The sequence below is a fragment of the Podarcis erhardii genome, assembly GCF_964252035.2.
Source record: "Podarcis erhardii genome assembly, chromosome: 5".
Classification (NCBI taxonomy): domain Eukaryota; kingdom Metazoa; phylum Chordata; class Lepidosauria; order Squamata; family Lacertidae; genus Podarcis; species Podarcis erhardii.
The window spans coordinates 32475681-32501235 of record NC_138509.1 but is presented as its reverse complement, the minus strand read 5'-3'; the positions used below and the strand labels follow the sequence as shown (position 1 = coordinate 32501235).

At 41.0% G+C, this 25555-nt stretch overlaps 1 protein-coding gene across 2 annotated transcripts in view; it reads right to left on the bottom strand.

The window, feature by feature from the left end:
• The window catches only part of MCU (mitochondrial calcium uniporter), an 86173-nt gene that overhangs the window by 10795 nt on the left and 49823 nt on the right, over positions 1–25555 (bottom strand). For both annotated transcript variants that reach the window (XM_081861946.1, XM_081861947.1), the window contains exons 2-4: positions 7355–7424; positions 5046–5216; positions 4025–4129 (exon numbers count right to left, since the gene is read on the bottom strand). In XM_081861946.1, coding sequence (XP_081718072.1) covers positions 4025–4129; positions 5046–5216; positions 7355–7424 — 346 coding nt within the window. The remainder of the gene's footprint in view (positions 1–4024; positions 4130–5045; positions 5217–7354; positions 7425–25555) is intronic.

Here is a 25555-nt window from a genome sequence, read left to right as displayed (position 1 = left end):
CTATATATACCCATGCACGTGTCGTAGAGTTTCCTCTTTTCGCTCATGCATTGGAACACCCACCCACCTCTCCCTATATTTAGCGTTTATTCAGCAATTGACCTTGCCATGCCATCATGTGTCATCTGTCGTTGGGACAGGAGCATGGTAGGAATTTCCCCACTTGACTGATTGGCCGTGGCCATTTGCATTTTGCCTGCCGCGTAGCAAATCGTCACAACTTGTCAGGTTGTGGATAGGCACTGGTTCAAGGTGGATGGGGATGCGGAGCTGTGCCAATCCCTATGTGAAGGGTATTCTGTTAAAGGAATCCAAGAACTCAGATTGGTTTGGTCAACTCCCAGTAGGGGGTTGTGCTTGTGCCTGTGTCCCGGGGAGCATCTGGGGAGGGGACAGAGTCTGCTCCCAGGCTCTTGACTTTCCCCAGGTGTTTGTCCTTGGCTGTCCTATGATGCACCCTGGGTCAACGCTACCTACCGTGGGCGTAGGTAGCTAGTTGAAACAGAGTCTATGCAACCACTCACTTATCTGTAATCATTAAAGTTGTGGCCTAAATTCTGCCAAAAACAAAACAAAAATTTGAGTCAAATGTGTCTTTATTTATTAGCGAGGTCTCGGGATCTGAACACGCAAATCAATTTAAGGTAACTATAGTGAACTGGTACTTCATGCACAAATTAATTAGGATAATCAAGTCTGAGAAGGCAACAAAATCAACACTTATCTGATATTTCATATTGCATAGCCACCTATTGTAACCACATTCTTTCAATAATACTGTTTACAAGTTTGTACATTTATCACACGGTTAATGTTAATGTTGTTAAGGTTAATGAAAACACCTTTGCTGAGTGTTTCTACCTAACAATTAGATATTGTAAATTTTGTCAAGACAACGCAAACTAAAATATATAGAACCTTGCAAGCAGTAAATTTCAGCACACAGTCTTCAGGTTTAGCTTGCCTTTGTTAATTCTCAGTGAATCTACAAAACAAGCCAAGTTTGACAGACATCAGTTCAGCAGAGATGGAGGCAGCACAACATTTGAACCACAGCAATTCCTGCAAGCTCTAATCTTCTCTATCAATACACACAAAAGGTATAAATACCAGGGTTTTATTAACTACAATATGTGTTTATATTAATATGCTTCAATCTAGCCAAGAAGTAAGTCAAACTAATTTAACATGTGAGGGGAGAGACTTCATTAGGCAAGGTCTTCTTCCACCTGCCTTGCCCCACCCTCCAGTCTCTGCTTCTCAATTTGTATTGTATTATTTTATGCACTGTGGCTTGCTGTTGTTTTATTGATTGTAGTTTAGAAATTATTTATTGTAATTGTTAAGAGAAGGTTTCTGTTTAATTTTTATATGTTGATATTTAATATTATTTTATACTATTCTAACGGGACGCGGGTGGCGCTGTGGGTTAAACCACAAAGTCTAGGACTTGCCGATTAGAATGTCGGCAGTTCGAATCCCTGCGACAGGGTGAGCTCCCGTTGCTCAGTCCCTGCTCCTGCCAATCTAGCAGTTCGAAAGCACGTCAAAGTGCAAGTAGATAAATAGGTACCACTCTGGCGGGAAGGTAAACGGCGTTTTGGTGCGCTGCTCTGGTTCGCCAGAAGCGGCTTAGTCATGCTGGCCACATGGCCCGGAAGCTGTACGCCGGCTCCCTCGGCCAATAAAGCGAGATGAGCGCGGCAACCCCAGAGTCGGTCACGACTGGACCTAATGGTCAGGGGTCCCTTTACCTTTATACTGTTCTAATGATTGCTATTATTTGATGTAGGTTGCTTATTTTAAACTTATGTTTTATTATCACATTTTTGCATTGCATTAGATTGTTATAAGGTGTACATCCTTGGGTATTGTAAGATAGAAAGATGGTATACAAATCAAAAGTGATGGTGATGAACCATGCACAAGGGAAAAGTGATGGAACTGGTACACATGATTAACCTTTTATTTCCAGAATCAGGTAGCAGTATACATCTTAAGAAACAGATCTGATGTTCAGGTTTACAGGCCTAAAACTACTGCTGTTCCTACAATATTTAGCACCATGAAGGAATCACTTCTCTATGTTCTGAGAAAGCTTTTATGTCTGGATTTAAATAAAACTAAATTCCAGCTTATGCCTCCTACATTGGAAACTCAGTCATAGTTACATATTAATGTTCTAAGAATGGGTACTTTTTATACCTAATGAGAAGTTCCTCCATGACAGAACATGAGAAAGACTAAATCAGTCTTCCTTGACCTGGGGCCTTCCAGATGTTTTGAACTAAAACTCTCACTATCCCTTCCTATTTCCCATGCTGGCTGAGGCTGATAGAAGTCCATAATGTTTGGAGGGCAGGGGGTTGGGGAAGGCTGGAAGATTCAAAGGGCCCTCACAGTCCACACAACATTTTATTAATGGTCTTATTGTTCCCTGAAATTGAACCAAGACCTCTTCTGTCTCATCAGGTTCTCCTTTGGTCTCATCTGTATTTTGCAACTGCTTCTCTTTTCAGAAGTATGATTAACCTTTCACTCCTTATTATTACACAGGACCTCCCCTGTTATTTGTGGGCACAGCCATGCAATCAATTTTTTTGGCGACATTCAATTTTTAAGAATTTCACAGATAAGTTCCAGCAAACAGCAAAACCAAAATCTCAGAAGTGCTTGACATTGTGAAGAGCACTTGGCTTGAACTCCTAGGCCAAATCAAGACCCAGGATTTCAGCAGATGGTAGGTGAAGTTGCCAGTTAATCATTTTTGCTGCCTTTTTAAATATTCAAAGTCACATTTGCCACATGGCTGATAGCATAGTTTTATTAATATACCTGATTTTTGCCCTAGCGATGTGCTGCATTTTGGAACCTAAAATTCATCACTACTTTTGTTCCAAAGCAGAGAGGAATTACAGTTTACACAAACTAGGAAGTGTTGGTGGTTCCACTGACTAGCATCTCTCTCTCTATCTCCCCATACATAGAACATACCATTCTTGAGGTTCCCCTGACCTTCAAGAGCAGCTTCTCAGGAGGTGCTGGGGACTGCAGTGGGGAGGTAGAAAGAGATGGAAAAACCCTGTTCCATGAGCAGAATACTGCTTCCTGTTCTTTGAATTGAAGCTCGTGTTTGTTGCGTTGGCACTTCCCAAAGAATCCCTAGCAGACTAACAAGCTGCCTTATACAGTGGAACCTCGGTTTGCGAACGTAATCTGTTCCAGAAGACCGTTCGACTACCGTTCGACTTCCGAAATGTTCAAAAACTGAAAGCAGAAGCTTCAATACAATAGGGAAACTCAAAACGGAAGCCGTGTAACATGTTAGGTTTCTGAAAATTGTTTGAAAACTGAAGCAGTTACTTTCGGGTTTTCTGCATTCGAAAGCCGAAATGTTCAACTTCCAAGATGCTCAAAAACCGAGGTTCCATGGTAGTAACAACAATGTGGGCAGCCGGAAGTCAAGTGATCATAAGATCAATACACCTGTCATACATTCAGTGATCTATATGGGGTGCCCCGTCCCCCCAACATCCTTTACCCTAGAGGAATCTCTTATAAGAGAGGACATTAATTTGCCACCTGGATCGTGGGCTCTCTCTACCAGACTGTCATTTCTTTAAGTTGAAGTCCTTCTTATAGAAACTGAGATTTAAAAAAAATTAAGGATGAGAAGTATGAATGAGAGGAGGCCATAAGAATGGATGTGTGTAGCGGGGTGTGTGTGTGGGAGAGACGTGACTGGAGACTTGGGGGGGTGGAGCAAAGAACTAGGCAAGTCACAATAGTTCTGCCTTAGAGATGCTGGAGAAGCTGTTGGAATGTTTTCACAGTTATCTTCACATCCTGACGGTCAGGGAAAGAATGATCTGCTCAGAATTCTGAATGCATAGGTTCGCGGAAGATGAACCATCAACTAGTCTTTTTCAGTATGGATGAAATGATCTTTTTTAAAAATTGCTAGATGGAGGGTTTTCCCAAAAATGACTTCTGGAAATACATCCCAACTGCATGAAGTCGTTACCTCTCTTTGGTGGACGAACATGGTAAGTCAAGTCATTAATTACTAGTTTGAAATCATCCATGAGTAGGAGATCTATGCCTGTTGAAGAGGCAACACGTGTCCCATCTGAAAGGGGAAAGAGGGAAAAGATTCTATTAAGAACTATCCAGAAATTAATATCAATGTACTGCATTCCAGTGCAAAACAGTGTAGAATACTTTGTAAATATATATATATTAAATTCACAACACATTTCCAGGAGTGCAACCCGCAGCTTCAAATTTGTAAAACGAAAGCTTCCCAAAATATGAGGTATCCTTGATATGTGTGAATTGCAATGGCAGGCCTATGTGTTAGAATGTTCCCAAAATGGTTTGAAGTGGGGTAGGATTTAAGCTGGAGTAGCAGCAATTTGGGATGCTGAACCCCACTCTCTGCCTAAGTCTTTGTCACAACCAGTATTCTAGCACACAGGTTAACGCCATCCTTATGTAGAGCTATCCCATTTGTTTGTTATCCGCTTGGTAAACTATAGTTTGTGTTTTTTCCAATAATCAAAGAAGATAGAGCCAACCTCTTACCTAGAACCTAGAACCAACCTCTACAGGCCTAGTAGTAGGCAGCACAGAATTAAATGCTTATGTTCTAACTACCTCATCTAGAAATCAAATTATATCACAAGACCTGCTATGCCAAAGAAATAAAAGTGACCAGTACTGTAGTTAACTGTAGCCACAAGAAACCAAGTATCCTTTTTATTAAACGAGCTTATACATTGTGAATCTTAGGTATGCCTAAGAAAACATCAAAGAGACGACATTTTCTAGAGTGTGGATTATCTTCACCCCCACCCTCAACATAACAGTTTTACAGGACATGTGAAATACTGCTAATATGATATAACATCCATATCAGTTTTACAAGCAGTTTTGATGAAAATGCATTAACAAACTAAAGGAACTATAAGCACAGAAAACAAGTGCAGAATCTAACATTGTATTGTAGGTGTTCATCCAATTGCTTCAGTAATGCTGAGTGGTACCTGGTGAGTAAATGGCAACCCGGTCGATTCCCCGGTCTTCTGCTTGTAGTTGCCGTAAGAATACCCCAACAGAATCCGATATAGGCTTAAGTGTAAACTGGCACCGCTCACGCCGGGATGGAAGATTCACAGATATTACAGGTAACCCGTTTTGATAAACCACTGTAACGTCTGGGGGCAGGGAAGCAGACATTCCAAACAGATTACTTCAAGTATATCATGTAATTTAAAATAAACACTATTACTAAATTCATAAAGCAGAGGTTCCAGCAGCTGGTTCTAGGACTCATTTGGGGGAACTTGAAAGTTTGTGTGCAACAGCAATGCCATTCTCAAAAGCAAATAATAATAATAATTAAAAATGCCACATAGACTTTGTATGCAAAGTCCGATCTACAGAAAACACCAGTAACAAGCATCTGTCTTGTTATTCAATGGCCCATGTAAGATGCTTCAATATTTAGGCAAATAATTTTAACTTCTCTTTAAAAAAAATACCAACACAAAAGACACCCAAGAACAATAATAAACATTCATCTATAACCTGGCCTTTGGCTGATTAAACCATCTGTGGTCTTTAAAATGTGTTTGTAGGAGAGGGGTTATTGGCTGTTGTTGCTATTATGGTATTTTGTGTCTTCATTTTGTATTTTTATGCTGTAAACTGCCCTGCGATCTTCAGACGAAGGGTGGTGCTTAAATTTAATAAATAACAATAACATTCATCGCCAGGAGCTTTCCGCCATCTAAGTGAAGAAATGATTCTTTTTGCATTTAAAAAAAATCTCTCTACTGAAAATACCATCTTAGTAATGAAATTATAGAAATCTCACAATCTATTCTTAATGGCCGATTTTTTCTTGAACTCAGTTTTAACAAGGTACTATTGGAAACAGCTTAATGTATCCCAAAGGTTTTGAAATATTTTTCTCTTTGGTTAGCATTTTAAACTCCCTCCCTCCCTCTCCCTCTCTCTGTAGTTTAAAAATGCGAGTTCACTACTAAGTAGAAAATCATTTCAAAAAATTTAGCATACTTAAAATAAATACAGAACAGTTCTGAGCGCTGATCTGCTGATCAACTATTTTTTGGTGGGGTAACAGCCATGTTTCAAGTGCCCAAGTGGACAGTGGACAGGATACTTCAGGTTTAACATCAGTATGACAGGTACACAGTCTGTAACACTAGATAAAAACAAGGGGAAATATAAGCTCAATACACACAGCATCTAGCTGACTCTACCTTACAACAGCTCAAATAATTCAGTAACATTTTAACAATGGGGCAATGCCAGAGATTTGACTACATGGTTCAGAGGCTACAGCTTCTGTTGGAGGACTGTGAAGGGAGAGGGTGAAGGCGTTTTGTTTTTAAAATAATTGTTCTGGCTAGCTGAAAATCTCACTGGCTTTTTGCCACGCACAATGTTTCTGTATGAATCTGTAGACTCTACATTGACCTCAGAACTCCTTTGCAACATTCCCAGGACCAGATGAGCCCCAGCCAGAGAGTTGGGAGAGGCTATTTTGAGCAACTACAGCCACAACTCCTCTTACTCAAATACAACTAAGGAAACTGGGGCAACAGCTGCCATGAATGTCTTTAGTCCGGAAATTACACATTTTTGGAGAGGACATGAACCTACAGCAAAGAAAACCAAAGCCTGTTGCTTTAAGACCACATATGCATACTAGCCATATTGGTTTCAAACTCAAACTAAGATGCAGGAAACGCTAAAGCTCTTTAAAGTATCAGTTGTGAAAGGTACATATGCAAAGCAAAGAAGAAAAATGAATTTAAAATAGGAAAATGGAAGTGATATGTTTCAAGTTGGTTTTTGAAGCAGAAGTCCAAACACAGCTAAGCGTCATTCTGAATCTCTGCAAGAAGAATTCTGACTGACCTTCAAGGCATGGAGTTGACCTTGAAAAGGTAGCCCTAAACAAAGCTGGTAAGGTGACATGAAGTCACCAAGATCAAAACAAACAATGGGAAAAGATCCTCCTCTAATTTAAGAATGGGCAAAAAGAGAAAAAGGTAAGTGGCAAAGAAAATCGCGTACCACTGCCTTCTTGCAACAAAGCAGTGCAAGAATGTTATAGTAGGTAAAGATATTTATTTTAACCAGCAAACCATTTCATCAAATTTTGAAGTGCTTCTGCCTACAAGTGAACCTCACTTGCCACAACTTCTGTGGGGGGAAAGTACTGAGGCACACCCTTGATTTTAAAAAATACCAATACAGACACACAATCTTTGAGCATTGGGGTAGGAATCTTGTCTTGAAGAAATTTATTTATTGTACTCACCATCAGAGGGCACTACAGTACTGCAATAGACCACTCTCATGGTCTGCCAAGGAGAAAGCCTTTGGTGTGCCTAGCAAAGGAAAACAGGAAGGAAAGATTTATTAAGAAAAACAGCAAGTGCTAGGTTATTTCAGATGACCCATGCCAGGACACCAATCTAGCAACATCCTACTGTAGGGAAGACAATGAACTGGTAGAACCTTTCAGGAGATATACTTCTTGTTGCCATCTGTCATTCAGTATGGATACAGTTCACAAGCCAATTCCCCATACCTTACAATTTTTTGCTCATCTGAATTTAAAGCCGGTGGGTGGGGAGAGAGAATGGAATTGTTTGCAAGTCACAAAATCTTTAAACAGTACTATAAGCAGGGCTTTTTTCAGCTGGAACTCACCGGAACTTAGTTCCAGCACCTCTCAGGTGGGCACCATTGCCATTCTAAGAGAACAAGGTAGGCGTTCATGGTGAGTTCCAACACCTCATTTTCAATAGCCCTGATAGGAATTAATTTCCATTTTAAGCCAAGGGTGTGAGTGTGCTAACAGGCCGCAAAAAGATTCAAAATGCAAAACATTATCTAAGAAAGAAGCACAGCAATAAGAGTGAATCGCCAGCAACCAGAATCAAAGTGATACTGGTACATCTTTTAGGAATCCCAGCAGAAACAACTAAAAACATTTTGGTACATTTTATACAAGCAAAATGGCAGAAGCAGAGACAGAGGAAAATGTTTGCGGGCTGAAAGAGTAACTACGTTAGGGAACGCTTAAGCAGGACTCCTTGGTCCTGCTTAAAATATTGGTTAATCCACAACAATTGCACATTTCTGCCTTGAACTGCTTATTCAAACAACCCCATACGACAACAGAATTCACATACAATTCCACGTAAAACCTGCTGCATCTGTTTCACACTTAACTTATTTAACTAGGAAATCTGAATTTCATTCTGATGGAGCCATAATGGCACAATTACTGAATACTCCCACAAATGGCAGTTAATAAATTAATTTTAAAATCTTTTTATGGTCATGGCCATCTACTTACTGCAAAATGCATGGACAATATTGCTAAACTCTAACCTTCAGCCACTGCAATCTAAATCTTCATATAAAATTTTAAAAGCCTAACTATTCTATGAAGCTTACAGCTGCACTTTTATCTTAAACTTCTCCATGCAGCAGCGAGGCTCCTTTTGAAAAGTGCTTACTTGCAAATAAGGATATTTAGGACTACGGCTTTTAAATTTCTAAATTAAATTATTAATAGAAGCCATTAGTTTTCAGGAGCTTCGCAGTGTGTTAAGCCCATACCTATAGCACCTCTAACGTCTTGTTCAGTGTGAAAAAGAAAAAGTGACTTGGAATATGGTAGCTGATGTTTACCTTGAAACAGTACATTGTCAAATATCTGTGATATGTTCTTCTCTCTGGAGTAAGGGCATACAATAGATGGGGCTACTTCCACAACTGCGGGTAAGGGAATGCAGTTTTTCTAATCTCAGAAATAGCCTTGCAATCTTGAATAGACCACTCGGATGAGCAGCTTGCTACAGAGGGGACTGCAGCAACATCTGCACTGACTCAGCCTGGAGCTCCTTAAGAGAAAAGGATGGCTCATTACTTGAGTTGCCAGCGAACATCCTCTTGTTGCTCTGCATTAAGGTAGGAATCAATTTATTCAGAGGACAGCAACTAGCTACTTGGAAAGAACAATTTCCTCTTCCATTGCTTAAGTACAATGCTGTATATAGAGGAGATTGCTCCAATATGCTGTAATTACCATGCTACCACAAATCAAATGGCTTCACTGAACTACCCAAACTGACACGTTTCCTGTACATTGACTTTTCTTCTGCCATGCTATCTTGCCTCATACATTTTGGAATTGATGCTAGTGGGGGTGGTTCTCCATTGCTGTACTTTCCAGTGGTGATTTTTCTAAATCTTTTTTATGAATGGACCACTGCCACCAACACCAGCATCAGCATACCTGCAGATATATGGGCTGGCAGACATGTAGATATTTCCTTCAAGACGTTCGCTATTATTGCTGGGTAGGGGACATGGGAAGCTACCTTATACTGAGCCAGACCATTGGCCTGTCTAGCAGAGTAATGTGTCTTCACTCATTGACAGTAGTTCTCAGGGTCTCTGATAGGAGACATTCCTAGCCCTCCCTGGAGATGCTGGGGACTGAATCAGGCCCCTTCGGGGTGCTCTACCACTGAATAATGGCCCTGCCCCCAAACAGCTGGTTGGTACTCTTTGCTGCATCTCCAATCCCTCAAGGCTCAACCAACTGTTTGCTGTTGGAATGAGTGGAACTGTAGATACCCTTTCATACGTGATGGTTGGTTTGTTGACAACTGGCTTCCCAGACTGCGTAGGAGACATCCCAAGTGGAAACAACTGACAGGGGTTCATTCACATGATATCACACTATAACTGTGAGGGGAGGCACCCTGAAATATTGTATTCAGGCTACTGATGGAACCACACACTCTGCCTCAATTTTATAAAATCTCAATTTCTTTGAACTAAACCTTTTGGTATTTGCTACAAATTTTGCTTCAGCCCATTTTGCAGAAGACCTATAAGGTTAAATTAAAAAAGGGTATGTATCTGTACAAGATCGGCCACTGAAGGCTATCATGTTAAAAGTTGTTGGATATAGTCCTAAATTTCATAACTACTCAAACAATCCATACGTACTTTCAAATGTCTAGTTTGTCCATACTACACAACTGTGATCTAGCTTGATTTATATTATATTCACTGCTACAGCCTCTGTCGTAGTAATGCAATAGCGAATATGATGCTCGTGCAAGGTAGATCTAGAAATAGCAGACACTCCTATTTCGTCTGGACTGGAGTTTCAGATTTAAAATAGCACGGGTCTGAAATAATCTCCTATGTGAAGGCAAAAAATTGATCCCTCCAGCTTGCTACCTCCCTTTCATTTGATTAACATGCATTCTCAACCACCCAAATTCTAATCAACAAAGTTATTGCTACTTATTTCCAGAAATCTTCCTTGCTGCACTTATTTGCTCTGTTGGAATATCTGAAACTGCCTGAATGGGCTCTTCTCTATCCATGCAGTTTTGCAGCTGTTATCCCAACTAGCCTAGAGCCTCTGCTTAGGTACCTATGTTTGCCTGATGGAAACAGGGAGGCAGAATCATTAATTCTCTCTCCACCTGGGTTCATATACCCGTAAACTAGATTGAGGCTGTGGCACCTGCTTTCCTATAAAATGTTCTTAAGAAGAGAAAAGATTGAAGCTATGCATGTGATCAGCATATATAGCTGTTGATATCTAACTGTTGGTCATTTATTGCAACATGGTCCTGTTTTGAAAACAGCAGTACAGTGGTACCTTGGTTTAAGCACAGCTTAGTTTATGAACAATTTGGATTAAGAACGCTGCAAACCGGGAAGTAGGAGTTTTGGTTTGTGAATTTTGCCTTGGAATGAGAACATGTTTTGCTTCCTGTTGAGTGTGTTCCATTTGTAAATTGAGTCCCCCGCTGCTTTGGGAAAGCATGCCTTGGTTTAAGAATGCTTTGGTTTAAGAACGGACCTCCGGAACGGAAGTTCGTAAACCAAGGTACCACTGTAGTACAGTAAGATGTAATCAAGGGACTTGAGGTGCAATGCCACTCTGAAGTCTTTGGAAGAGGAGTGGGATACAAGTGTGGTGAACAGCAAGGGATTTTTAAAAATCTACCTTGTATCCCAAAGGATTTGAGCCTCCTGCACAGATACTTAAAATTTCAAACACTAAACAATGGGGTATCTTTCCCATCCACAGATAGGGTGCTGCTGAACATGAGAATGCCAGAATTTCCATGCAGGATGTCACCATAAAAGTCTATTTAATCTAGCCTTACACAGAGGTGCAGGTTAGTTTAATCAGTCTTCCACAGTGGCCAGTCAGGTGTCTCTAGAGAGTCCACAAGCAGATCAAGATAGATAAAGCCATCTCATTTATTCCCACCTTTTTTTTTTTTTTACAGCAAATTTGCACCCTGCCTTCCCACACAAAAATGTCCAGTGCGTCTAAAATAAAATACACAGTATCAAAAGCAATCAAATGCAGAGCGAATGACAACAATAACGAAAACTAGGTGCAGACAGAAAAGGCATATAATGCAGACTAATCAAATAAAATTTGAAAACATCTGCCAGGACAGATGAGTTTTCAAAAGGTAGTGGACAATCATTAGAGGATGACAGAGAGCTCTCTTGTGGAAGAGTTTCACAGCCTGGGAGCAAACATAGAGAAGGCTATCTCCTGCACCTCATTACTCGAGATGCATACACAAAAGAGCATCCTTAACAGAAGTGCAGGTTCCTATGAGAGGAGACAGCCCTTCAGGTATCCTATCCAAAACAATTTGCAACCAGCACCTTGAGTTGAGTCTGGAAATGGATTCACACCAGTTGCTACTGTAACAGTTACTGCAGAACTGCAGCAGCAGCAAGTTGAGCAAGATAGATTCCTAGCACTTTAGCAGCAGACCCATGTAGAGAGATCTTTATAGTAGTCGGAAGTGAAGGTAAACAACTACAACCACGTCATTCGACACCTTGATCAAACCTATTTTGTCTAAAAGCAGGCACAGGCAGTATACCAATCTTGTGTTGGGAAAAGCCATTCCCTTACATCAGGGGTCAGCGAGGTTTATCTTGCCTGGGCCAGATCGGTCCCGCATAGACTGATGTGCCCCCCCCCCAGTGTTTTTCGGCGTCTGCGTGTGCACAGACACAATTTCTGGTGCCGTGAAAGCGAGTCACTGCGCTGCGTTGTGCCGGTTTAGCGCGGCGTGCAAGAGGGTAACTGGGTTCGGGGGCAGCTCATGGGCCGGTCAAATGACCTCCACAGGCCGTTTCTGGCCCATGGGCCTTAGATTGCTGACCCCTGTCTAACGCTGACAGAAGCATCTAGCAATCATGCTGGCACTTACAACAGAGGTTTCCCTTGGGTATCGTGAATGAACACCGAAGAAGCTCAATTGTGCCCCAAATGTTAAAGTAGCAAGGTTTCAACCAATTTTATAACTGCACACGAATGCAAAGCAAAAAGGAAGTGGAAGGACTGGAACAGCAGTGTGTATATAGCAGACTCCCCAAATCAACCCTTTGCCTTTGGCACATGAGAGGAACATGGGATTAGAGCTCTATGTGTGGCACACAGCCAGGTAAGTTTGAACAAGTTTTCTGATTTCTCTCCTCAGCTGTTTTATTTTAAAGACCAAGTGTAATGATAAAAAAAAGTGTTAGTACTAGGGGTTGTACTAGAAGACTTCCAGGTAAAGTTCCAGCCATGAAACATCTAGAACACGTGCTTAACAGACATCTATGCTGAACGAGAGAAAGCTTAGGATTCAAGCCTATTTGTGAGCCACGGCTAATGCAAATTTGATTAAACAAGTTAATAGTGCAGCAACTATAAACACTGAGATAAATGAATCCATAACCCTTGAGTGCTGCTCCTGGTCTCCTCAGGCCACTATGCCATACAAAGCAGACTCCAATTTATAAAAGCATCAGTGCTCTCTCATCTAAAGAGTGCTGAACAACTTTAGTTTCTGATCTTAAGGGTAACAGAACGTAACACCTGCTACCCAAAAAGAATTCAGCAGAATAATGAAGCTTTGGACCAAATAAAACTCAGCGCACATTCCAGACTTCATTGATTATGTTTCACAACCATTCATTCGATGACATTTAGTTAATAGCCATAATGTTCTGGCATCAGTTCAAGAAGCAATACTAAATAATTACACCCAAATTTCAATTGAAGGCATGTGTTTACCTTTAAGAGCATCTGGTAACAGATCCATAGGGATAAGGAGGGTTTCATCAGTTTGAGAACATGCACAAGCTGTAAGAGTTTGGAAGTTTTATTCCCTCACTATCTGATTATGGATACTTGGCAGATAAGGTTCATGCACAGAGGCCCATTAACAGCTCAATGGTCCCACCTAGGGTCTCTGGGTTTCATCCTAATGGTAAAAACAGCTTATCTCCTGCCTCACCTCTCATTGTCACAGTGGTAATGCCAATAGACATTTTAAAAGTCAGAGCACACAAGAAGCTTCCATAATTCAACCTCCACCCCATAGACTAGAGTAATGTTTGTAATCTAGATAGAATGTATCGGTCAGCATTTTAAACAGGATACCAACTACCAGTGTAGCTAGTATTGATTTAATTACCACCGTATTTTCTTTTTTGATCAACGAATCCATTCTGACATAATGCTTTGTCCATTGCTTGTTCCCCCTTAACCATAGTGAAGTGTTAACATTTGAATAGCTGCTGCATAGTTAAGGATGGGGTGCAAATCTGGATGTGAAACCTCTGTTTGGAATGCAAACAGAATGCAAACCCACTGTTTGCATAGCTTGCTTCAATACAGAATGAACCATCATTTCCCTACCTTCCTAACCTCTCTGCTTGCATGATGAAAAGCAGTTTTCACGGGCATTTCCATAGTACACAATCCCTTAGTAGGGTTTAGCTCTTAGCTCAGCATATAGTTTCTCTGCATATTAATGCTCTTAATAAGGGCTTAGGCTACCAAACATGGCTACATATGTCTATACTGGTCCAATATATGCCAATTACATTCGCTTCTACCCAGTTTAGGTAGCCTACCTATTATTTATGTATTCTAGATAATTTCTGGTCAGCTAAGTTCTACCTTTCTAAGTTCAATGATAATAAAGGGTAAAGGTAAAGGGACCCCTGACCATTAGGTCCAGTCATGACCGACTCTGGGGTTGCGGCGCTCATCTCGCTTTATTGGCCGAGGAAGCCGGCGTACAGCTTCCGGGTCATGTGGCCAGCATGACTAAGCTGCTTCTGGTGAACCAGAGCAGCACACGGAAACGCCGTTTACCTTCCCGCCAGAGCGGCACCTATTTATCTACTTGCACTTCATGCTTTCGAACTGCTAGGTTAGCAGGAGCAGGGATCGAAGAACGGGAGCTCACCCCATCGCAGAGATTCGAACAGCTGACCTTCTGATCGGCAAGTCCTAGGCTCTGTGGTTTAACCCACAGCGCCACCCACGTTCCTCAATGATAATAGATTCATGGAATTTCTCAGGTGTGTTTGTGAGCGCATGAAGACACACACAGAACAGAAACAGCAATCATTGCCCCCACAGAATTTCTGCACTTCAAGCTAACAGAATATTCCATACAGACACAACCTTACACACCTCTAATTTCCTGTCTTACGGTAAAGTCTAGCACTGGGACACTTAATTAACTGAATACTGAAGCTCTGGAGCTAGGTGTTCAGCTCCTATTTTCTGTGTGGGAAAATTAAAAGCTTTTTACATCATTATGCTGCAGGTCCCTCAAAAACGAATCCAGTCACGTCTGAACCAGAGTCAAGGCAATTAGCTGCCTATGGCTGAAAAGACAAATCTTGCTTCCAGCTCTGCACTGTGAAATAAAAATCCATTTTTGGCTCTGACATACAAGTACCTCCAAACCTGTTGGCCACAATCCCAGTAACATTACAGGACTGCTGCAAGCTTTCCTAAAGCAATCTCAGTGCCTTTGGCTGTCAAATTAGTGATGGACTAAACCTGCATGTCATCTCAGCCTCTGCTTTCCTCCACCCGTGCTCCTTCCCACTCTTTAAGCAATCATATATTCTACAGCAAATCACAGAATTACATAATAACCAAATTAGAAGGTTTACAGAAATGTGAAGATAACTACAGCACACATTTACTAGGAAACTATATTCTCTCAGTGGCGTAGCGTGGGTTGTCAGCACCCGGGGCAAGGCAAGTAATTTGCGCGCCCTAAACCATGGATTTGCGCCCCCTAACCCTAACCCTCAGATGTTGCGCCCAGTGCGGCTGGCCCCCCCTGCACCCCCCACGCTATGCCACTGTATTCGCTTGAATGGGAGCAAAGTCGAAGACAAAGCAACTACATCTTCTGTTTTGGTAGTTCTCATATACAGTATTGCAGGATATAAATAACCAGCGGGAGAGAATAAGCAGGTATCAGAAACTTAAGTAGTTCTTGCCCCCTTGAGCTCTGGTGAGGAAACGATGCATTTGCTCCAATGGCTGCAATAGCTTTTCTGAGAAAGCATGAATGCAGAAAGTTCTTTCCTACTAAGGGAGAAAAGAATGAAAATATATGCAACCAAAGCCATTCTAAGCAAATGAGGGAGGTGTTCATAGTGAATTCTGGTACCTCTTTTTCTAGAAAAATAACACTAGAAATAGAGATAGAGAGGTGCCATAACTGAGTTTCACTGAGTCCCAGCTGAAAAAAGTATGCGCGCGCGCGCGCGCTCTCTCTCTCTCTCTATATATTTTCAGAGAGAGAGAGAGAGAGATGCCAATATTGGGGCACACCAGTCTAAGACTGATTATGTACCAGGGCAGCAACACTGTATAATTAGTCCCACTATAATCTTGAATATCAATTTTATTCCTGTATTAAAGAACATTAATTACAGTCCTTTTTAAAGATCAAGCTTTTTGTTGCAAAGAACTAATCAATATGCAGCTTGGTGGATGGCCTTTTTTGGCTTCCAGTCTCAGAAAAATATATTTAGAGTCCATTTCAATGATCTGCTGAGCAGATTCTACATTGCGAGGGCATAAAACTGTTGAGGTGCTATTTATTCTCTTTATTTTAATTTAGGTAATTTATAATGCAAAACTCTCTGTAATATATACCATGCACATTTTTGTGCTTTAAATTTAAATGAGTTTCAGGTATATTTTATTTTGTTGACCTTTGTCTTACTATGGAAAATAGACTAATTCAATAAATTCCATTACTGTATATGGGTGTTGTGGCATGCGTATATATGTGCGCGTACATATATTTTAAGTGAGTATGGGCAACTTGTGGCCTTCCAGATGTTGCTGGACTCCCAGCCAATATGATGAGGGACAATTGGAACTGTCACCCAGCAACATCTCAGGGCCACAGGTTTCCCCATCCCCATTAGTTTTCAAGTACTCTCCTTTCTACACAACAGCAGCAATAAGAATTTGGGTGACAACTTTTTCCCAAGCTTACCCAAGCTGTGCACTGGAGCCTAGCATCTTCCTTGATGCAATCTGTCTGAATAATGACTCTGCCTTGCTCCTTTTCCTGGCCGTCATAACTCTGTCTACTGCAGCTAGGGCATATATATTTTAGATAGCAAAACATTCTTGACATACCAGTGTCTTTACAGTACAGCAAACAAACAATCCTTTTGGTTAAAGTTATAGGCATGGTTCACTACTTAGGTCGAGCTCATGGACTGGTGGGAGACCCAGAGGTCGGAAACCATATCTGGGATTCCTTATCTATTGTAATTCTTGGTTCATTCTGATTGGTTTGCAGGGCAGTTAGATAACATGGCATCAAAGCAAGAGTGATCATACACTTTCCAGTACATTTTCCTCATCTCAAAATGCTAGATCTTTGGGGGTTGTGGGGTTGTTGTGCAAGACCAAAATATGGACAGTCTGGAAATGCCCACAGATTAGTCTGCATGTAAAAGAAAAGAAGGAAACAAGCCAGAGAATTTGGGCACAACCTCTGCTGATGTTCACTCTCGGGAGACAGGCATTAAAGAGCTCTTTGCCTGCCTCACTCCCTCTGTCTCTCTCTCTATCTCTCTCTCTCACACACACACACACTCACTGTGGCAACATGATGCTTATGGAAAAAGAAAGCCCTCATATAGTCTTGTTTAACCATCATTCCAGTGTTTATGTGGAACATGTTGCAATCTATCCTAGCACTGGTGCAACCCATTCCCAGAGTGGCTGGGGAAACCCAGCCAGATGGGTGGGATATAAATAATAAATTATTATTATTGTTGTTGTTGTTGTTGTTGTTGTTGTTGTTATATTATTATTATTATTATTATTATTATTATTATTATTATTATTATTATTATATTATTATTATTATTATTATTATTATTATTATTATATTATTATTATTATTATTATTATTATTATTATTATTATGCCCCAAATCAAATCTAGTAACTGAGTTCAGCATTACAATATAAAAAACCAAAAAGTGTTAAAAGCCCTCTTGTTGTACCTCATTGTGAATCAAAGCAGCTGAGGTGAATTAGGGTGGAGTAGAACAAAACTCTTAGAATCACAGGCTATGCTGGTGACCAGAGAGGGTGCCTCTCCCAAAACTTAATTTACAACAGCATGCTTCATACATAGGGGGCAATTTGAAGAATCTTGTAAGGGGAAGAACCATGAAAGTAGAGTTCCAGCTCTTTGGTCTTCCCATAGCTATCTTCTGTTTTCAACAGCAAGGGGCTTGGTGTCACTTATTCCTTGACTCAAACCTGGAAGCTGTCACAAACATTTCCCTGCCTGTGCATTTGCCTTGCATTAGTAAGAGAAGTCAAAAATAGGTTAGAATAATCTACAAGAGAAGCAGGGAAGAGGCAGAGAATGCAATCTTCCTGAAAAGGGGAAGCCATTATTCTGTTACAGTTATGCTTATTATTCACACAGTTAGTTCTATTTTCCTAAATAACCATTTTTTGTACTTGGTCTTGATATTGAGCCATGTAGTAGCCTAGCAATTGTTTCTGGGCTCTCCTTCTGTGGTCCTGGGATTCCAGCTGCTTCTGTGTGCCTGTCCTGCTGCTGCTCAAAATAAACAAGGCACAGCATCCCTTCTGAGGCAGGGAGGGAGAATGGGGAATAACTTCCCCCTCCAAGGCAGTGGTAGAACAAATGTTTTGCATGAAGAAGATGCTGGATTCATCTCCAGCTTAAAAACACCTCAGGTGCATGGCTTGCAGAGTCTCCTAGGGCCTTGGAGCATCTCTGCCAATCAGGACAGACATACTGGGCAGCGGGACCACTCTGAGTGGAGGAGCAATATGCTCTCATATACAGTGGTACCTCGGGTTAAGAACTTAATTTGTTCTGGAGGTCCGTTCTTAACTCAAAACTGTTCTTAACCTGAGGTACCACTTTAGCTAATGGGGCCTCCCGCTTCTACTGCACAATTTCTGTTCTCATCCTGAGGTAAAGTTCTTAACCCGAGGTACTATTTCTGCGTTAGCGGAGTCTGTAACCTGAAGCGTCTGTAACCCGAGGTACCACTGTATCTGAAGCAATGGCTGCCACGGGAGAAACTTCCTAACTGTAAGAGCTGTGCAATGGTGGGACAGATGACAGTGGAAAGTGGTGGGCTCTCCTTTGCAGCAACTGGGGACCTGTCGGGGATATCGTCATTGCACCCTGTATTATAGGTTCTGTGTTGATTAAGGAGGTTGAGCCAGATGACCTTCAATATCACTTTCAGATCTAAAATGATGTGATTTGATATTCCCAAACATAAATTCTCAGTGCTCCCTAGAGAGGTGCTTGATGGAGAGGCAACCATTTAAGGGGGTGAGCATTTTTACCTTCCACCCCATCACCTTGCAGCCTCAAAAAACCTGTTGCCTAGGAGACAGGGCATTTGGTGGCAAGACTACCATCTAGGCACTGAGTGTATATAGGGATCTGAAAGAAGAGTGGCCATCTTTACTTCCCCAGATAATTAATAGGTGAGACCCGGGATGAAAACTGTCTCAAGTGGATAGGTGTATCCTACAACCACTGTCAGCTTTGGGGTGTTGTTGTTTTTTAAAGTGAAACAATACAAAAGTTAAATAAGATAATACTTGTGTGGCATGGTTTAACATCTAAGTAGGAACACAATCCTTCCTTAGATAGATAATGTAGCTTTCGGTTTTGCCGTGATAGAAAGCTGCTACTAGACTGGCCTGTGGAGAGATTGTAACTAATTAGAATGCCAAATTGATAGCTTTGAAAAACAAAATGCTGTTATTACAAGATAGTCTGAGACAAAGTTGAAGCTATTAATCTTGATATGGGAGGGTGGAACTCACCCTCCCCAAAGTAATTGAATTTTTGTATTACAGTCTACAGAATTTAACAACAGCTTACAGAGCTTAACAGTCTGTTACCACAACATTTGCACAAGTCCACATACGGACCATTTCAGCACCCAGAATCTTCAGACAGATCCAATTCCTAGTTCACAGAGTAGAACTACTGAGATAAGACAGAATCTCTACCTTGAGTGACTTTTGTGCTCTTAAATCCCTGTGAAGCGTAACAGCAGTTCGATCTAGAGTGTATGGGGCACAGAAAAACAGGAGAATGTGACTGTTTTATTGCATCCCCAAACCTATCTGCTTGCAGGTGGTATTATTTACCTGCATTTCCATAACTGACCTATAACAGAGAGTCCTCTACAAGGCTCACAAAGCACCTGAACCTCTGCTAAACAGGAAGAACAAGAGTTCAGCTGAAACCCTATATCTGGACTTAATTCAAAACAAAACAAAAACTTATGCATAGACACACATAGCGGACAGCATTAAAGAGCCAGTGCAAAATTGAGCATCCCTGTCTTCAGTGATTACAGTGTTCTTCTTAATTCAGCACTTTGACATGAACTAGGGTAAGAAATAAGGCTGTTTTCTAGGCTGCCCAGTAAATGATTCACTAAGTTGCTACACTTGATACATACAAATAATTATAACAAATAATCATGTTTACCCAAACATTTTAAACATTTATCATCTTCTTCTTCTTATCATCATCATCATCATCATCATCATTATTCTGTATATGAAAATGAACTAGTGCAGGGAAGCCATGAGTTAACTTGGAGCATTCCAGTTACTAACTGTAGTATGCTTAAAGAATGAGCATGGTCCTAGATATTTGCTTCAATAGCCAGTGCATATTAAGTTGAAGGATTTATATTTGAAAATTCAGAACTACGTGACAGGTGCTCTGCTCTGTTCCCAGGCAATATGTACTGGATCCAATAAGGAGTAAAATATTCACATACCAATGAATATATTAGCTCCTGGAGAAACTGATGGGTTTAGACACAGCATGACCTTCACTGGTTTTAATTGCCAAATTACCAGCTTTAGGAAACATTTTCGCCAAGCAATGACAATATAAGATCTGCATTGGGTGAAGGGCTACAACACAACTATTTGCTTTAACATAATGGTTGCAATTCATTTTCTATTTCCGGGCGGGCCTGAAACAGTAGTCGTCACACTCCTAGAATTGCACGGGAGCAACCTTTATCAAGGAGACATGGAATTTTCACAGTTGCACAGTCCCGCAACCATATACCCTTCTGTAGGTTTGATGCAGCATGCACAAACCTTGGTGGAGGAGCCAAGTTTTGAACTGGTGAATTACCCAAGTGGCACAAAGGTGATGGGGGCAAGGCCACACACAAAAATGAAGGAAGCAAGAGACTCTGATAGTGAAAGAGGAAGGGGAAAAGAGCACCAATAATATTATGGGACCTGTGTTTCTTCCTTGCACAAATTCCAGAAGGAGGCAGACAGAGTTTTGTTTTTTGCCTCCCCTTATTTGCAGCTTTGCATAAGCCTTCAGAAACTATTTGGTCTGCAAACACAAGGGCTGGTGCAATTTCTTTGCTAATGTTGCTTGTGGTCCAACAGCACAATATGTTTGCTTTATTAAAAAAAACGTGCAGAATATTAATGTCAGACTCAGCAGAATAAATGTTCCAAAAAGACCATTAATTTGAGAAGAAAAGCAACAACAGATGAAATATTCAAACTGTGCTAATATAAAGTAAGGAGAATAATTTCCAGTTATTGATGGCACAGCTTCTTGCAAAGTACTTTGGGGAGAGAACTATTCCTTGGTATAAGATAGGTGTTTGGTAAGTGGTAATTTTCATCAGTAAAGGCTGCAAATTATATATTGAATTCCAAATGTAATAATTTGATCAAAATATTCAACAACTACAAGGACAAAATAATAGGGAGCGCTTTTTATCCTAACTGCTACTACTCACTAAATACCTCTTAGCCTTTTAAAATAAGGTTTATGCCTCTTTGGAGCACGCTGTTACTCGAGAGCAACAATTTACATAACCTCCCCTCCTCATTTAATGGCTCACCCAAAGGCCAAACTACATGTGACCTTAACTATATAGTTCTACCCCTGAGTTTTCCCACCACAACATGCAGGGGATCATTCCTGATCAGGTCCCACCCCCACCCCTCTCTGTGTGTGTAGCCAGCACACACCTAAGGTCTCAATATGAATCCAGCTCTCTCTCACACCTGCATTTTGCACTGAAACAAAGATCTCATTAATTTCAGCAGGACCTTCTTCAAGGAAATTGCACACATGGGGATTTCAATCTGAATCAGGAGAGCAGAGGGAGCAAAGGACTTAAAGAACCCTGTTAGAATCCAAATCCGGAACAAGCTTCCCAGAGTCTAACAATTTGTGGAGAAACCCATGCATGACATTGTTCAGGTTGTGTGCAGTTTGGTCCTGAGTCACTATACTTTCTTTAACTCGGTAAAGGTAAAGGGACCCCTGACCATTAGGTCCAGTCGTGACCGACTCTGGGGTTGCGGTGCTCATCTCGCTTTACTGCCGAGGGAGCCGGTGTACAGCTTCCGGGTCAAGTGGCCAGCATGACTAAGCCGCTTCTGGCAAACCAGAGCTGCACACGGAAACGCCATTTACCTTCCTGCCAGAGTGGTACCTATTTATCTACTTGCACTTTGACGTGCTTTCGAACTGCTAGGTTGGCAGGAGCAGGGACCGAGCAATGGGAGCTCACCCCGTCGCAGGGATTCGAACCGCCGACCTTCTGATCGGCAAGTCCTAGGCTCTGTGGTTTAACCCACAGCGCCACCCACATCCCTTCTTTAACTCGGGCAAGACTTTAAGAGAGTCTCAATACCAGGGAACTTTATTGATGTGCCATGGTGACCCGTTCTTTGCGAAACAAACAATTTCAGTAATCTCGTATTTTCAGCTGCGTATTAACACTGCATATTATATATTTTATTATGCTAGACTTTCAACAGGCTGCCACAGAGATGAAGCTATTTCAATGTGTGCAAGGAACACACTTCAAGTTGAAGTTGTTATTAGGGACATCAGAGAATTCTGATAAAAAACAACAACAGGAGAATAAACTGCCAGTGTTTGCTTAATTGCCTCATGTCTTTAACATAAATTGTTCCAGCAACTACAACTGGTATTCACTGTTGTTGTTCGGTCCACAAACTATATTTAAGTGATTACATCCCCACCATTTCCATTGCATAGAAATGAATGGGGTGGAATAATCTAATGACAATGTACCAGTAATTGTGTGATTTAGCCGCAGCAAGCAGGGAGACAAATAATGTAGTATTTGGCGGAAGATGCAGTGGAACAGAAGCAGTGCTGCATGTGACAAATATAGGATGGAACAGAAAATTATGCCTTCTTATACTACACATACCAATGTGAAGTCATTTATTCATCATTTGACAGATGTGATAACCGGTTATGTTTATCCTAGAAACCAAGCCTTGGCTTTGGGGTTTTGTTTTTTTTAAAAAAACAGCTTGTGGTGTTATTGTGAGCAGCTTTTCATTGGCTCTGCACTTATGAAAAGATGACAGCTTTTTCAAGCTTGATTAGGGTTTATTCTGCCCTGCATAACACTATAATTTAGAACTTAGTACCATGAAATCTAAAACAAATTGAGGATCTGGTGTGGCTTCTCTTCAAAACAATCTAACATTCTGTTAACATCAAACCAGAACTACATACTTAGCCAAATTGCTGCATAGATGTAGCTGAGAGTAGCAGAGACAAGCTAGTTCATAAAGCCTGTAGGCAGGACTTGTTTTATTTAATTTTGTACAGCACCTAGGAATTTTAAGCACTATACAAAGTTAAAAACACACCCTACCTGCTACTTCTCTGCTTAAAATTGTGTCCACTGCTGTTCTGCAGCTCTTTTGAAAAAGAAAACATACCAACTCCATGTGCAATACAGTGGTACCTCAGGTTACATACGCTTCAGGTTACATACTCCGCTAACCCAGAAATAGTGCTTTAGGTTAAGAACTTTGCTTCAGGATAAGAACAGAAATCGTGCTCCAGCGGCGCGGCGGCAGCAGGAGGCCCCATTAGCTAAAGTGGTGCTTCAGGTTAAGAACAGTTTCAGGTTAAGAACGGACCTCCGGAACAAATGAAGTACTTAACCCGAGGTACCACTGTACTTAGTAATGTGAAAACTGACCAAAAAAAGTCCTCTGGAAAAAGTAGCATATGTGATAAAGGAGTTTAGTCTGTAAGGTATCATAGAAATTATTATTGATACAGAGGCATACTCTGATATATACTTCTTTATGTTATAATTTAGTTACAATAATAACAGGGAGAGTGATTTGTTGGTCCCATGGCCAATATACAAAAGACCTATCCGATTTTAGTTCTCTTGCCAGCAGTGGAATTCAGAAGCTAAAAAGGCTAATGCAGTTCTAGGCTTCATGAACAGAAGAATTCAAATATCAGACAGTAACGGTACTACTTTATTCTCTTTGGTCAGACCTCATCGGCAGTAACCTCCCCCATTCTGGGTACTGCAGTTTAAGGAATGTGCCCATGGGAGAGTGAGAAAGACCAAGTCCTATGAGGAAAGGTTGAAGGAATTAGGTAAGACAATTAAGAGGCAGTTTGATACCCCTATTCAAATAGGAGGTGACACATAGATGATGGAGCAAATTTATTTTCTTTTTCTCCAGAGGGAGAGGGTGGGATCAAAATCAATGGTTTCAAATGACAAGAAAAGGAATTTCAAATAAGGACTTCTGATGACACAAGATGTTCAGACTGCCTCAAAAGGTAGTGGACTCTCCTTTAAGTTTTTTTAAAAGAGAGGCTGGATAGTTACCCACCAGGGATTCTTTAGCAGCAGGTTTCCTGCATCAGTCAGAAGATGACTTTTGAAGTGAAGTCCCTTTCAGCTCTATGATTCTGTTTTTGCATCCTTTTCTTGAGCTAAAAAATAGCCTTATGCAGATAATGAGGATCATGAGATAAAACATTTCAACACATGAGTACAGAGAAAGGGGGACTGAGAGGCTAAGGTGACTCAAAAGGTCAAAAAGACTGAGAGGCTAAGGTGACTCGGGATGCGAACAGGATCCGTCCCGGAGCCCTGGTCGCATCCCGAATGGAATGTGCGGGTTGCGTTTCGCCGCTTCCGCACATGCGCGTGATGTCATTTTTAGTGTCTGCGCATGTGCGAGCGGCGAAACCCAGAAGTAATGCGCTCCGTTACTTCCGGGTTGCTGCAGAGCGCAACTCAAATGCGCTCAACCCAAAGTGCATTCAACTCGAGGTATGACTGTACTAGAAAATTGAGTTGTTGTTTTTATTTTGATTATATTTTTGTGGTTTTATATTTTGATTTTATTCTGTGAACTGCCCTGAGACCTGTGGGTATAGGGCGGTGTGTGTGTGTGTACACACAGCAAGTCAACCAAATACACAGTCTTCAGTGATTTTAGGGGGATACCATCTCCTTGGGGGGGGGGGAATTAGTTACAGGAGAGGTGTAAAGTTCTATGCTTCTATGACATCTTCTCTTTTTAGCCATTCGTTTAACATCAGCCTTAACTTACCCAACCATGAACATGCAGAAATATACATTCATATATTTTTCCCCATATCCACTTTCAATCAATACATGATCTGTTTGTTCATTCACCTTTTTGCTGCCCCACCACACACAAGCTATATTCATTCTTAACCACAACAGCAAATATCCTTTCCAGTTCTGTAGCTCTTTAGGCACCATTTTATTTAAAAAGAAACAAACAAACATCCTGGGATACACAGTGATGTAAGACAGGTCATTCAATCTTTCCAAAGTGAAACACATTTATTTTAAATCATAATTAATCATAAACCTATTTCATGCCTCATTGACTCATGCTTATAGGACTTTAGATTGCGGAATTGTGCACTGTTCATTCATTAAACAAGGGTGGTGAATCTGTGGCCCTCCAGAAGTCAGTGGACTACAACTTCCATAAGCTACTGACCATGTCGGCTGGGCCAGACGAGAGTTGGAGTCCAACAACGTTCCCCACCCCCATCCCTTCATTAAACCCTTTAAGCACACTTCATATTCCCAATCAAGGTAATGAAAGGGTTTTAAAAAGCAAGGTTGACAAGGAAAGACTTGAAAGCCAGCACATTCATTCATTCGTTTGTTTGTTCATTCATATTTCTTACATCTATATACCACTTTTATCTACCAAGGGTCTCAAAGTGGTGTACATGGTT